Source organism: Gymnogyps californianus, unplaced genomic scaffold (assembly GCF_018139145.2).
Source record: "Gymnogyps californianus isolate 813 unplaced genomic scaffold, ASM1813914v2 HiC_scaffold_174, whole genome shotgun sequence".
NCBI classification, from domain to species: Eukaryota; Metazoa; Chordata; class Aves; order Accipitriformes; family Cathartidae; genus Gymnogyps; species Gymnogyps californianus.
In genome coordinates this window covers 1-14,609 of record NW_026114055.1, presented here as the reverse complement: position 1 = coordinate 14,609, position 14,609 = coordinate 1, and the positions used below count along the sequence as shown (strand labels likewise).

The 14,609-nt window shown below is 45.7% G+C and overlaps 1 protein-coding gene across 1 annotated transcript in view; it reads left to right on the top strand.

Moving 5' to 3' along the window:
* The window catches only part of LOC127028081 (transcription factor RFX3-like), a gene marked incomplete at its 3' end in the record, with an annotated part of 75,999 nt that extends 61,781 nt beyond the window's left edge, over nucleotides 1-14,218 (top strand). The window contains exons 10-11 of the mRNA XM_050913902.1: nucleotides 13,655-13,752; nucleotides 14,069-14,218. Coding sequence (XP_050769859.1) covers nucleotides 13,655-13,752; nucleotides 14,069-14,218 — 248 coding nt within the window. The remainder of the gene's footprint in view (nucleotides 1-13,654; nucleotides 13,753-14,068) is intronic.
* Nucleotides 14,219-14,609: the final 391 nt, after the last annotated feature.

The window sequence follows — 14,609 nt, the reverse complement described above, 5'->3', positions numbered from 1 at the left end:
GATTAATCTAGTGGCCTTCTACGATGGAGGGACTGCATCGGTGGACAAGGGAAGAGCTACAGATGTCGTCTATATCTGGACTTCTGTAAGGCCTTTGATACCATCCCCCATAACATTCTGGCCACTAAATTGGAGAGATATGGATTTGATGGATGGACTCTTAGATGGATAAGGAACTGGCTGGATGGCCACGTCCGAAGAGTTACAGTCAATGGCTCAGTGTCCAAGTGGAAACCAGTGAAGAGTGGTGTCCCTCAGGGGTCCGTATTGGGACCAGTACTGTTGAATATCCTCATCAACGACATAGACAGTGGGATTGAGTGCACCCTCAGCAAGTTTGCAGATGACACCAAGCTGAGTGATGCAGTTGATTTGCTAGAGGGAAGGGATGCCATCCAGAGGGACCTGGACAAGCTTGAGAAGTGGGCCCCTGCGAACCTCATGAAGTTCAACAAGGCCAAGTGCAAGGTCCCGCACCTGAGTCGGGGCAATCCCCAGTATCAATACAGACTGGGGATGAATGGATTGAGAGCAGCCCTGCAGAGAAGGACTTGGGGATACTGGTGGACGAAAAACTGGACATGAGTCGGCAATGTGCGCTTGCAGCCCAGAAAGCCAATCGCATCCTGGGCTGCATAAAAGGAAGCACAGCCAGCAGGTCAATTCTGCCCCTCTACTCCGCTCTCGTGAGACCCCACCGGGAGTACTGCTTCCAGCTCTGGGGCATCCAGTTCTGTTAGAGCAGGTCCAGAGGAGGGCCACAAGAATGATCAGAGGGCTGGAACACCTCTCCTACGAGGAAAGGCTGTGAGAGTTGGGGTTGTTCAGCCTGGAGAAGAGAAGGCTCCGGGGAGACCTTATTGCGGCCTTTCAATATATAAAGGGGGCAGAGAGAGACTTTTTACCAGGGTCTGTAGTGACAGGACAAGGGGCAACAGTTTTAAACTGAAAGAAGGTAGATTTAGATTTAGATTTAGGGCTCAGGAGCATATCTGAAATGCTTGTACACCAACGCACACAGTATGAGAAACAAACAGGATGAACTGGAAGCGCTGGTTAGTTGCCAGAACTATGATATCATTGATATTAGTGAGACTTGGTGGAATGAGTCCCACGATTGGAGTGCTGGGATGGAGGGCTACGGGCTGTTCAGGAGGGATAGGCAGGGCAGGCGAGGTGGAGGTGTCGCACTATATGTAAGGGAGAGGTTTGATTGTGCAGCCCTTACAGTTAGCAGTGATGTGGTGAGAGCCTCTGGGTGAGGATTAGGGGGATGAAAAACAAAGGAGATGTTGTAGTGGGTGTCTACTACCGATCGCCCAGCCAGGATGTAAGCACTGATGAGTTATTCTATAGGCAATTAGGAGAAATCTCTGGATCGGTAGCCCTTGCCCTTATGGGAGACTCCAACTTCCCAGGCATCAACTGGGAATACCATACTGCTGTGATGAGCAGGTCTGGGAAATTCTTGAAGTTTGTGGGAGATGATAACTTCTTGTCACAAGTACTCTGTGAGCCAACTAGGAAAGATGCCCTCCTAGACTTTGTTATTTGTGAATAGAGAAGGACTCGTGGGAGATGTGATGGTAGGTGGCTGTCTTGGCCACAGGGATCATGAAATGGTTGAGTTTAAAATTTTCAGTGTAATGAGAAAAAAGGTGAGCAGAGTTACTACGCTGGACTTCAGGAGAGCAAACTTTAAGCTATTCAGGGAGCTATTTAGCAGTGTCCCCTGGGAATCTGCTTTTGAGGGCTTAGGAGTCCACGAGTGCTGGTCAGCTTTTTAAGAACCACCTTTTAGAAGCACAGGAGCAGGCAATTCCAGTGTGTCGAAAGTCAAGCAAGCGGGGCAGAAGAACAGCTTGGCTGAACAGGGAACTCCTCTTGGAGCTCAGGAGGAAAAAGAAATGGTATGATCTCTGGAAGCAAGGTCAGGCTTCACAGGAAGATTACAGAGCTGTGGTTCATATATGCAGGGAGAAGACACGAAAGGCCAAAGCTCAGCTAGAGTTGAAACTGGCCAGTGTTGTGTCAGACAACAAGAAGGGCTTTTTTAAGTACGTTAATAGCAAGAGGAGGTCTAAGGAAAACATTGGACCGATACTTGTTGAAGATGGTCACCTGAATAATAGGGATGAAGAAAAAGCAGAGGCATTCAATGCTTTTTTTGCCTCAGTCTTTAATAATACTGATAGACCTTGGGCTGCCTGGTCCCCTGAGTCAGAGGACCATGAGTGTGGGAGCAGTGACTTTCCATTTGTGGACACTGAAATTGTGAGGGACCAGCTGTATCAGCTGAATGTTCACAAGTCCATGGGGCCTGATGGGATTCATCCCAGAGTACTGAAGGAGCTAGCGGATGATACGGCAGGACCCTTCTCTATCATCTACCAAAGGTCTTGGGAGTCTGAGGAGGTCCCCGCTGACTGGAAGCTAGCCAATGTTATTCCAATTTACAAGAAGGGCGTGAGGGAAGACCCAGGGAACTACAGACCTGTTAGTCTAACCTCAGTTCCTGGAAAAATTATGGAGAAGATCATACCGGGTGCTATGGAAAGGCATTTAAAGAACAATGCAATCATCAGGCACAGTCATCATGGGTTCACAAAGGGAAAGTCCTGCCTAACTAATTTGATATCCTTCTGTGATAAGGTCACTCACCTAGTGGATGAAGGGAAGGCGGTGGATGTAGTCTTTCTGGATTTTACTAAGGCTTTTGATACTGTCCCTCGCAGCATCCTTCTGGACAAGTTGTCCAACTGTGAGATGAGCAGGTTCACGGTGCGCTGGGTGAAGAACTGCCTGAATGGCAGGGCTCAAAGGGTTATAGTGAATGGGGCTACATCTGGCTGGCAACCGGTCACCAGCGGTGTTCCTCAGGGTTCAATTCTAGGGCCAGTTCTGTTCGATATATTTATCAATGATCTGGATGCAGGAGTTGAATGCACCATTAGCAAGTTTGCTGATGATACTAAACTGGGAGGTGCTGTTGACTCTCTTGAGGGACAAGAGGCCTTGCAGAGGCATCTAGATAGATTGGAGCATTGGGCAATCATCGATGGTATGAAATTTAACAAGTCCAAATGCCGAATTCTGCACTTGTGACAGAGCAACGCCGGGCACAAGTATAAATTGGGAGAGGAGTGGCTGGAGAGCAGCCCTGCAGAAAGGGATCTGGGGGTGCTGGTTGACAGCAGGCTCAATATGAGTCAGCAGTGTGCCCTGGCAGCCAAGAGGGCAAACCGCATCCTGGGGTGCATTAGGAGCAACCTGATCTAGTGAAAGGGGTCCCTGCCCATGGCAGGGGGGTTGGACCTTTAAAGGTCCCTTCCAACCCAAACCATATGATGATTCTATGATGATGATCCAGAGAGCTATGGCCCCTCCAACTACTGATGCTAGGACCCTCACTCACTCCCGTAGCTGACACCACAGGCCCCAGGGTGCCTACACCCCCCAGTCTGACTCCAGTAGCTGGGCACCAAATTTCACTCACACACACACAGGTCTCACCAGCAGCTGGCACCTGTTCCTTGCAGCACACATACACAGGGGACAGAGAGTGAGATTAAGCAGAGCGATAGTTAAGAAAAGATTTTAAAAGAAAATATAAGAAAACAGGACAGACTGCAGTGATCAGGCGCAGGGCTCAGCCAGACAAGCGTACTGACTGGCCCGTTTTATCCCCCTTTCTGTCTATTCCCCCTCTTTGTTTCTCCCTGCTTCCCCTTCCCCCTGCAAGTCCCTTCATCGGTTTGTATAGTTCTATCAATTCCCACATCCCTCCCAGTTTGGTGTCTGGGATCCCCCCTGGTTTAACATCTTATCAGTTGCAAAGTTCAGGTTGATCTTCCTGGAAGTGGTGCCTGTAGTTTAAATTCTTTCCTAAAACATTTATTGCATGTTTTGTATGTTGTGTTAAATATTAAAAAGAAATTTCCTATTTACAATCCAGTATAATCCTTGTAAATACTAAGTTTTATATCCTTTCTGTGGACCAAACAATAATCACTTTATAAAGTTGGATTAATATTTTAAGACATAGAGCTTCAACTATCCTTGTAGCTAGCAAAGCTATTTTTGATACTGTAAATGACACCTTCTGCCATGGTGACTTCAAGTGTAATCACAGAACCATAGAATAGTTGAGTAGTTGAGGTTGGAAGGGATCTCTGGAGATTGTCTAGTCCAAACCCCTTCCCAACCCCCGCTCAAAGCAGGATCAACCAGAGCAAGTTGCTCAGGACATTGTCCAGTCAGGTTTTGAATATCTCCAAGGATGGAGACTCCACAACCTCTCTGGGCAACCTGGTTCAGTGTTTGACCACCCTTAGAGTAAAAAAGATTTTTCTTAAGTTTAAACGGAATTTCCTATGTTTCAATTTGTGCCCATTCCCTCTTGTCCTGTCACTGAGCACCACTGAGAAGAGTTTGGCTCCATCTTCAATACACCCTCCCATCAGGTATTTAGACACATTGATAAGATCCCTCCTGAGCCTTCTCTTTTCCAGGCTAAACAATCCCAGCTCTCTCAGCATCTCCTCCTATGGGAGATGCTCCAATCCCTTCATAACTGCAGTGGCTCTTCGCTGAACTTGCTACAGTATGTCCATGTCTTTCTTGTACCGGGGAGCCCAGAACTGGACACAGTACTCCAGGTGTGGCCTCACCAGTGCTGAGTAGAGAGAAAGGATCACCTCCCTCAACCTCCTGTCAACGCTGTTCCTAATGCAGCTCAGGATACCATTGGCCTCCTTTGCTGCAAGGGCATGTTACTGGCTCACGTTCAGCTTGTTGTCCACCAGGACCCCCATGTCCTTCTCTGCAAAGCTGCTTTCCAGCCAGTCAGCCCCTAGCCCTAGCCCCTAGTGTTATTCCTCCCCAGGGGCAGGACTTGGCATTTCCCTTTGTTGGACTGCATGAGGTTCCTGTCTGCCCATTTCTCCAGCCTGTCGAGGTCCCTCTGAATGGCACAACAGCCATCTGGTCTATCAACCGCTCCTCCCAATTCTGTATCATCTGCAAACTTGCTGAGGGTGCACTCTGTCACATCGTCCAGGTCATTAATGAAGTTGTTAAACAGTATTGGCCTGAGGATCAACCCCGGGGGACACCACACTAGAGGCTGGCCTCCAGCTAGACTTTATGCTTCTGATCACAACCATCTGGGTCTGGCAGTTCAGCCAGTTTTCAGTCCACCTCACTGTCCACTTATCTAACTTGTACTTTGTCAGCTTGTCTATGAGGATGTTATGGGAGACAGTGTCGAAAGCCTTGCTAAAGTCAAGATAAACAGCATCCACTGCTCTCCCCTCGTCCACCAAGCTAGTTGACTCATTGTAGAAGGCTTATCATATTGGCCAGGCATGATTTCCCATTCCTAAATCCATGCTGATTCCTACCAAGCACCTTCTTTGGAAATGACTTCCAGGATTATTTTCTCCAGGAATAGAGGTGAGGCTGACCAGCCTGTAGTTCCCCAGATCCTCCTTCTTGCCCTTCTTGAAGATTGGAGAGTCATTTGCTTTCTTCCAGTCCTCAGGAACCTCCCCTGATCACCATGACCGTTCAAAGATAATTGAGAGTAGCCTCGCAATGACATCAGCCAGCTCCCTCAGCGCTCATGGGTGCATCCCATCAGGTCCCATGGACTTGTGCATCTCCAATTTGTTTAAATGTTTCCCTAACTGGGTCCTCCTCTATTGAGGAGAATTCTTCCTTGCTGCAGACTTTCCCTCTGGTCTCAGAGGCCTGGGATTACCTGAAGGCAATCCTTACCAGTAAAGACTCAGGTGTAGAAGGCATTCAGTACCTCGGCCTTTCCCATGTCCTTTGTCATCAGGTTCCCTGCCCCATTCAGCAGCAGGCCCACATTTTCTCTGGTCTTCATTTTGCTGCTGATGTACCTGTAGAAACCCTTAATGTTGCCCTTCACATCCCTCGCCAGTTTCAACTCCAGGTGGGCTTTGGCTTTCCTAACCCCATCTCTGCACACTTGGACAGTGTCTCTGCATTCTTCCTGAGTCACTTGCCCCTTTTTCCAGCTTCTGTATGCTTCTTTTTCATGTTTGAGTTTAGTCGGGAGCTCCTTGTTCGTCCATGCAGACCTGTCACCTTTGCTTGATTTCCTGCTCATTGTGATGGACCATTCTTGAGCTTGGAGGAGGTGATCCTTGAATATCAAACAGGTCTCCTAGACCCCCTCTGCTCTCCAGGACTGTCTCCCATGGGATTCTCCCAAGCAGGTCCCTGCACAGGCCAAAGTCTGCTCTCCTGAAGTTTGGAGTTGTGATCCTGCCATTTGCCTTGTTCCCTCCTCTCAGTATTCTCAACTCCACCATCTCATGGTCAATGCAGCCCAGGCTGCCCCCCAACCTTCACATCACCAACCAGTTTGTAAGAATTGTAAGAAAAGCTTCCTTGTTTGTAAGAAATGCGTCCAGCAGAGTGTCTCCCCTTCAGCCCTGTTTTGCTGATTACAAGCTCTCTCTTTTCCATAACACCCTGCACCCTTTGCTTGCCAACCCATTCTACCACTCCCTCGCTTGATTGTGGGTCGTCATCTCCCTCCCCTGTCATTTTTAGTTTAAAGTTCTCCTCACCAGGTTGGCCAGCCTGTTGGTAAAGATGGTTTTGCCCCACTTGGTCAGGTGGATCCCATCTCTCTCTAGCAGTCTTCAATCCTTAAAGAAGGGTCCCCATGGTCATAAAATACAAATACCGATTGTCATCGCCAGCTGGGCAACCAACTGTTGACCCACAGGATCCTTCCATTCCTCCTCAAGCCCTTGCTTCTCACTGGAAAGATCAGGGAGAACACTACCTGGGCCCCCATGCCCTTGACCATTGCCTCCAGATGCACATAGTCACACTTGATATGCTCCAGGTCTCCTCTGGCAGTATCATTGGTGCCCACGTGAAGATTCGCAAGGAGTAATAGTCCGAGGGTCAGACAAACCTTGGCGGCATCTCCACAGCATCCCGGATCCAACCCCCAGCAAGCAGTAAACCTCCAACACAGCAGGTCAGGTCGGCAGATGTGGGCCCCCATCCCCTACAGCATGGAGTCTCCCACTATTATCACTTGCCACTTCCTTCTGGTGCTGCTGCGTGGCTCAAGCTTAGCTAGCTCGGATGCTTCATTGGACAGAGTTCCCAGACCCTCATCTGCTGCGAGGGTACTGAATCTGTTCTTTAGTTGGAGATATGCAGGTGGAGCAGGAGCCTTCTTCCTGTTGCCAGAAGTCATAAGCTTCCAGCCTTTGCCATTTCCTAACCCAATAAGCACAGATCACCTCATCCTCCTTTAATACAGCTGAGGGTTCAGGCTGCAGGGTCTTGAAAAAGATCCGGTTGTTCTCTTTCTCACCATCTCTGATACCGCGCAGTCTGCTGACCTCTTCCTGCACCTCCTTGGCAACACAGATCCTGTACCACTGCACACCTTCTGCAGGCAAGGAAACTGTCTCCCTCTGCCCCAGCCTCAGTGAGAGACCCCAGGCACTTGCTGTACTCTGAGCGCTGCATCCTCCCTCGGGAGTTCGGTCTGGATTAATGCCTCTGACATTATAGGGACAGATGCTCCGATGGCTGGAGGTGGTGCCCTGTGACACATTAACATCATTGCTCAGGACATGGATGCTGCTCTCTGCAAAGTTTCTGGCCCCCTTCTGAGCAAAGTGCTGCATCTGTTGGCTGCCTCTGTTAGCTATGCTGTAAGAAGCAACTCAGGAAAATATTTGCAAGTACTGCTTTGTAGAAATACCCCATCATAGGCAGGTTTCTTTTTTTCTGGATAATCAGAAAGGTACCAACAGCAGCTGGCCAAAAAAATGGGAAAATGTGTTTAATGTAGTAAGGATGTAAACTGATAATTCTATTTTTATGAGTTTCGTCTTTTTTTCTTTTCCTGATTTTCAGTATTGGGGGGGGGGGGGAATAATCCCCAAAACCTACTCTGTCACATAACTTCCTAATAAATATTACCATAAAAGAAATTAACAGTGAAGAAAAACTTTTTGAAAAACAAGCTCTAAGTAAAATTTGGTCAGCTGAAATTTTTGTGAAAACTTTTTAGTGCCCACAAAACAAATTAAAAACTACCGTGTAGGAAAAAGCCAAATTTCTTTGTTTAAAAAGAAGTCAAACACTCTATACTTGAGTCGGGAGTAAAGTTGATTATTATCTAATGATTCTAGCAAAAGACCAGAGCCACTGTGTATTACTGGCAATAGATCCTTTCCCCTGAGAATGGCCTTTTTATCTCTTCACAAGTGACGGGATGGACAGTAACAAACTTGTTTGGGAGTTCCTATTCCAGGCAGAGAAGTTATGTTCAACATATTTTTCACACCGTATTTCTCAATTTCAGCAATTACAAGTACCGGAAAGACTGCAAAATCTTGTTATTTGTGAGATTTGTGTAGGAGAGACATTTCAGATGAGAACCCAAGCTTTTTGAATGCTTATCCAAAAATAAATGTTCTCCTCGTAACTTTTTTTGCTACATCATTTAATGTGTGTTTAGTAACACTTTACAAAACTATCAGAATGAACTTAGGCCATTTATTTTGCACCAGATTGTTCTTAAGATTCTTTGGAAGAGGTTTTTGGCAATTTTGATGATAGCCAGATCAACTTGAAGAATGTTTGGAGCATGTAGGTGCTTAGGCTTTTGGTAATGGCTGGATATGTTAACCACTATTTACAGGACAGAGGACAACAAAATTTTTTAATTTAATGTATCATTTTCAGAGCTCATTAGAAATTTGTGATCACTATACATCACTGTCCTCTAATAATATAGTGTTTAGCTAGAAAGAGGGAATATTATTTCTTTAGAATTTAGAATTCCTCTTTCTTCATAGCTAAAGACTTTTTTTTTTTTTTAAATCAGGATGACACTGAGCTGCTTCTTTCCACACTTATTTTTTAAAACAGATCATCCTGTAATACAGTGGGGTGAAAAAGATCTTATGTTAGGTGTTTTACATAGCATTTGTCCAGAAAAAAAATGATATTTTCCTTAAAGAACTAAATATCGTTGACACATTATTTACAGTATTCCTTATACTTTGACTTTTTCTTATTCTGCGGGTAATAAATTAACATGAGTGAATGCTTAGTTAATTAGTAAGTGCATACAAAAAATGTTTATGATGTAGAAGCATAAGTGGGTTAAATGATTGTGGATGCCCCATCCCTGGAAGTGTTCAAGGCCAGCTTGGATGGGGCTTTGAGCAACCTGGTCTAGTGGAAGGTGTCCCTGCCCATGGCAGGGGGGTTGGACTAGATGATCTTTAAGGTCCCTTCCAACTCAAACCATTCTATGATTCTATGACTGACAGTGCAAAAGAGCATTTGTTCTTTGCCTGGAAACCTCAAGAAAGAAAAAAAAAAAAAGACAAAAAAGCCTGTTCCATAGAGCTAATACAGAAGTTTTATAAATCCAAATTAAATTTCAGATGAGCATCCGCATTCGGGGGCAGTTACATAAACTAGTTATCACTACAAATTTGAAGAAAAGGATGCTGTGAAAAATAAAATATTTCTTTCCTTTTAAGCAAATAGGCTAACTTTGCTAGCGGAAGTTCTTAATTACAGGATTCATCAATTACTCAAGTTGAAAAAGGGCATTTCTCATATTAGGTGACTTCCATTAACCATTAATTCTTACTCTACCAAACATGGTGGTTTGTCTCATAAACAAAATCCAGTCTTTACTTGGACTGTTTCTTCTTAGATGTAGTGAAAAAAACCCCAACACTTAAAGATAATATGATTTCCCTTTTCTAGTTTTTTCTTCTTCATTACTGTAGCAGCATTTGCTCTCCATCACCAAGATTTCACAGCAGTAAGAGCAATCCTATCTTCTGTTAGTTAAACACATTCTTATATATTGCTTATTGATACTGTCTTTGAACACTGCACATTGCATTTTGTTCTTCAGAACTAAAATAAACAGCATGTTGGCAATGATTCAGGGTACTTCGAGCTTACTTGAGGAAACTGCAGTATTGCAACAATTGCCATTTCCTGCAGGGTTTTGCTCTTTAAAAGCAAAAGCACTTAGGCAAAAATTGAAGGCAGAAAATTCATGATGGAAGTTTTCAGGAGATAGGAAACAATTGTTGCAATTACTGATGCACCTGTAGGAACGCCAAAAAGAATTTTCACTGCTGATCATAAGTTTCTTGAAAGGGTCTTAGGTGAAGTGGTCAGTTCTGTTTGTTAAATCAGAAACTAAATAATTGTTACATAATATAGAATCAAAGAATAATTCAGGTTGGAAGGGACCTCAGGAGGTCTCTAGTCCAATCTCCTGCTCAAAGCATGGTCAATGCTGAATTCAGACCAGTTTGCTCAGGGCTTTACCCAGTCGGGTCTTGAAAACATCTAAGGACGGAAACTACACAAACCTCTCTGGGCAACCAGTTGCACTCCTTAAATGTCCTCCTGGGTTGCTTGTGCCCTGCTTTGTTGTTCCTCTAGCAGATATTGGGGTTGTTCAAGTCTCTCATGAGAACCGGAGTCTGTGAACATGAGGCTTATTCCAGTTGCCTGAAGACGACCTGTGTTGGCTTTACGTGGCAAGGTTTTGGTAGGGGTGGGGGGTGCAGGGATGGCTTCTATGAGAAGACACCAGAAGCTGTCCCCATGTCGGAAAGAGCCAGCTTCAGCCGGCTCCAAGATGGACCCGCCGCTGGCCAAAGTCTGAGCCAATCAGAGACATTGGTAGCGCCTCTGTGATAACATATTGTCCTGGTTTCGGCTGGGACAGAGTTAACTTTCTTTTTAGTAGCTGGTACAGTGCTGGGTTTTGGATTTAGTGTGAGAATGATGTTGATAACACTCTGATGTTTTAGTTGTTGCTAAGTAGCACTTATCTTAAGCCAAGGACTTTTCAGTCTCCTGTGCTCTGCCAGCAAGCAGGTGTGCAAGAAGCTGGGAGGGAGCATAGCCGGGGCAGCTGACCCGAACTAGCCAAAGGGGCATTCCATACCATGGAACGTCATGCCCAGTATATAAACAGGGGGGGAGTTGGCCGGGAGGGGCGGATCGCGGCTCGGGAACTAACTGGGCATTGGTCAGCGGGTGGTGAGCAATTGCATTGTGCATCACTGGTTTTTTTCCTTCCCCCCCCCTTCCTTCTTTTGTTGTATTCCTTTTCATTACTATTATTATTATATTTCATTATTACTATTGTTAGTATTATATTTTATTTTAGTTATTAAACCGTTCTTATCTCAACCCACGAGTTTTACTTTTTTTTTTCTTTCCTTTCCTCCTCCTCACCCCACTGGGAGGGGGAAGGGGGAAACGGCTGCGTGGTGCTTAGTTGCTGACTGGGGTTAAACCACGACACATATTTAAGAAAGGGTAAAAACTGCTGCACAACAGCAGCTGGGAGAGAGGAGTGAGAATATGTGAGAGGTACAATTATGCAGACACCAAGGTCAGAGAAGAAGGAGAGGGAGGAGGTGTTCCAGGTGCCGGAGCAGAGATTCCCCTGCAGCCCATGGTGAAGACCATGGTGAAGCACATTATCACCCTGCAGCCCATGGAGGACCCCACGCGAGAGCAGGTGGGTGTGCCCTGAAGGAAGCTGCAGCCTGTGGAGAGCCCATGCTAGAGCAGGCTCCTGGCAGGAATGGTGGCCCCGTGGAGAGGAGCCCATGCCAGAGCAGATTTTCTGGCAGGACCTGTGACCCAGTGGGGAGACCCACACTGGAGCAGTACGTTCTTGTAGGACTGCACCCCGTGGAAAGGACCCATGCTGGAGCAGTTCGTGAAGAACTGCAGCCTGTGGGAAGGACCCACGTTGGAGAAGTTCATGAAGGACTGTCTCCCGTGGGTGGGACCCCACACTGGAGCAGGGGAAGAGCGTGAGGAGGAAGGAGAGGCAGAAACAAAGCGTTATGAACTGACCGCAACCCCCATCTACTTCTTCCTGATCAGGCAGTCTGTATCAGATACCCACAACATCACCCACCTTGGTATGTCATCTAACCTGGACCCTTAAGCTCTCAACTGGCTTATCATCCATCCCTAGGCAAAGCTCCATGCATTCCAGCTCCTCTTTCATATAGAGCGCCTTCTTGGCTTGTTTTCCCTAAAGATTCCGTATCCATCCATTGCAGCACTCCAGTTGTATGAGCCATCCCACAATATTTCTGTGATCCCTGAGATCGTAGCCCTGCAAATGCTCACAGACGTCTAATTCCTCCTATTTTTCCCCATGTTGCGTGCATAAGTGTGCAGGCGCTTCAGAGAGGCACCCAGTCGTACCAATTTCCCCAAAAGGGCATGAAAGCTTTCCCATAATGCTGATCTCCTGGCACTTCCTTAGTTATGTGCATATGCTTGAAGTGGTCCACTTTCAACCTGGTTTTGTTGATTATGAGGTCCCTCCTGTTTACCCCACATCCTTTGCTTGCCCATCCAGTCTATGACTTCCTCACTTTGTTGGTCATCCCTTCCCCATCATTCCTAGTGTAAAGCTCTCCTTACCAGGTTGGCCAGCCTGTTGGCAAAGCTGTTTGTGCCCCACTTGGTCATGTGGATCCTGTCTCTCCCTAGCAGTCTTCCATCCTCAAAGAGGACCCCATGGTCATAGTGGCACAAAGTCTAGTTGGAGGCCAGTAAATAGCGGTGTACCCCAGGGGTCAATACTGGGTCCAATACTGTTCAACATCTTCATTAGTGATCTGGAGGATGGGGCAGAGCGTACCCTCAGCAAGTTGGCTGATGACACAAAACTGGGAAGAGTGACTGATACATCACAGGGTTGTGCTGCCATCCAGAGGGACCTCGACAAGACGGAGAAATGGGCTGACAGGAACCTCATGCAGTTCAACAAGGGGAAGTGCCAAGTCCTGCCCCTGGGGAGGAACAACCTTGTGCACCGGTACATGCCGGGGGGGCCAGCCAGCTGGAAAGCAGCTTTGCAGAAAAGGCCCTGGGGGTCCTGGTGGACACCAAGTTGAACATGAGCCAGCAGTGTGCCCTTGCCGCAAAGAGGGCTAATGGTATCCTGGGCTGCATTAGGCAAAGTATTGCCAGGAGGTCCAGGTAGGTGATCCTTCCCCTTTATTCAGCACCAGTTGAGTACTGTGTACCTGGAGTCCTGTGTCCAGTTCTGGGCTCCCCAGTACAAGAGAGACATGGACATACTGGAGAGAGTCCAATGAAGGGCCATGAATTGGCACTGCTTAACTGTCCTCAACGTGAAAAAATTTATCCTATCAAGTCAGGACCTCTCTTTTTTCAGTTTATGCCCGATGTCTATCACCCTCCTGCCATGCATCATTGTGAAGAGTCTGACTCCGTCTTCTTGATACCTTGTAGGTATTGAAAGGCTTCTATTAGACCCCCCTAAACTTTCTCTTTTCCAGGCTGAACAAACCTAGTTCACTCAGCCTCTCCTCATAAGGTATGTGCTCCAGCCCCCTGACCATGTCAGTGGCCCTCTACTGAACTTGCTCCAGTTTATCAACATCCTTCTTGTATTGGGAGGGATCTGAACCTAGACTGGATAAGTCTCTGAGCCAATAAATGCAGCAGATGTGGAATATTTAAATACTGAGAATGCAAAAGGTTTCAAGAGAGGCACCTTGCCATCTTTTTCATTTTATTTTTGTTCTTTAATGTTTAGGTGCCTTGACCCAAGCCATTCGCAATTTTGCAAAAAGCCTTGAAGGTTGGCTTTCCAGTGCCATGAACAATATTCCACAGAGAATGATACAAACCAAGGTAAAAAAAGTTTACTGCAGTTTTCTTCACTTTATGCAATTGTACACTAGATGTCATTTAAGATCTAAAAGTAGCAGCGTTTTAACTTTTATGCTAAATGTCATATTTAGGTTGAACTTCAAACACGAAATATGGGATTGGAAATAACTTTGTTTTGCCAAAAAAAATTAATAGGAAAAAATGTATTTGTTCCATTATATGTGAATTGCAATATCTGAGGGCTCATAAAGTAATACAGCAATTTTAAAATTAAAATAGATGAAACAGAAGACCTGTTGATAATACAATGTGTTAAGATAAATGGATTTCTTCATAGGTTGCTGCTGTAAGTGCCTTTGCCCAGACTTTGAGAAGATACACATCTCTTAATCACCTGGCTCAGGCAGCTCGAGCTGTGCTTCAGAACACTTCTCAGATCAACCAGATGCTCAGTGATCTCAACCGTGTTGATTTTGCCAATGTACAGGTACCTGTAGCTTTAAAAAACAGATTTTTAAAAAAATTGTTATTTCCCCCAAAATTTTTTATTTTTATTGTTAGTTCTTATTATTCCATCAAGAAAGCAAAGTGGGAACATTTTGCTGATTTTTATATATGCAGTGATTCAGTTGAAACTTTCCAGCTTACACTTTGGCAATAAGGAAAATAAAACCTCAGAACTGTTATCTATTTCCATTTTCTCTGAAGGCTTCTTATCTTTCAGACCATGCATTCTGCCAATTTTTATTTAATGCAGATGAAAGTGTAGAGTACATGTGTTCTTAGAATGAACAGCATGAACAATGCCTGAAGATGAAATCTTGGATAGTAGCATAGCTTCTGATCTTCCATTAAAAAATATTGATCATACAGCAGTA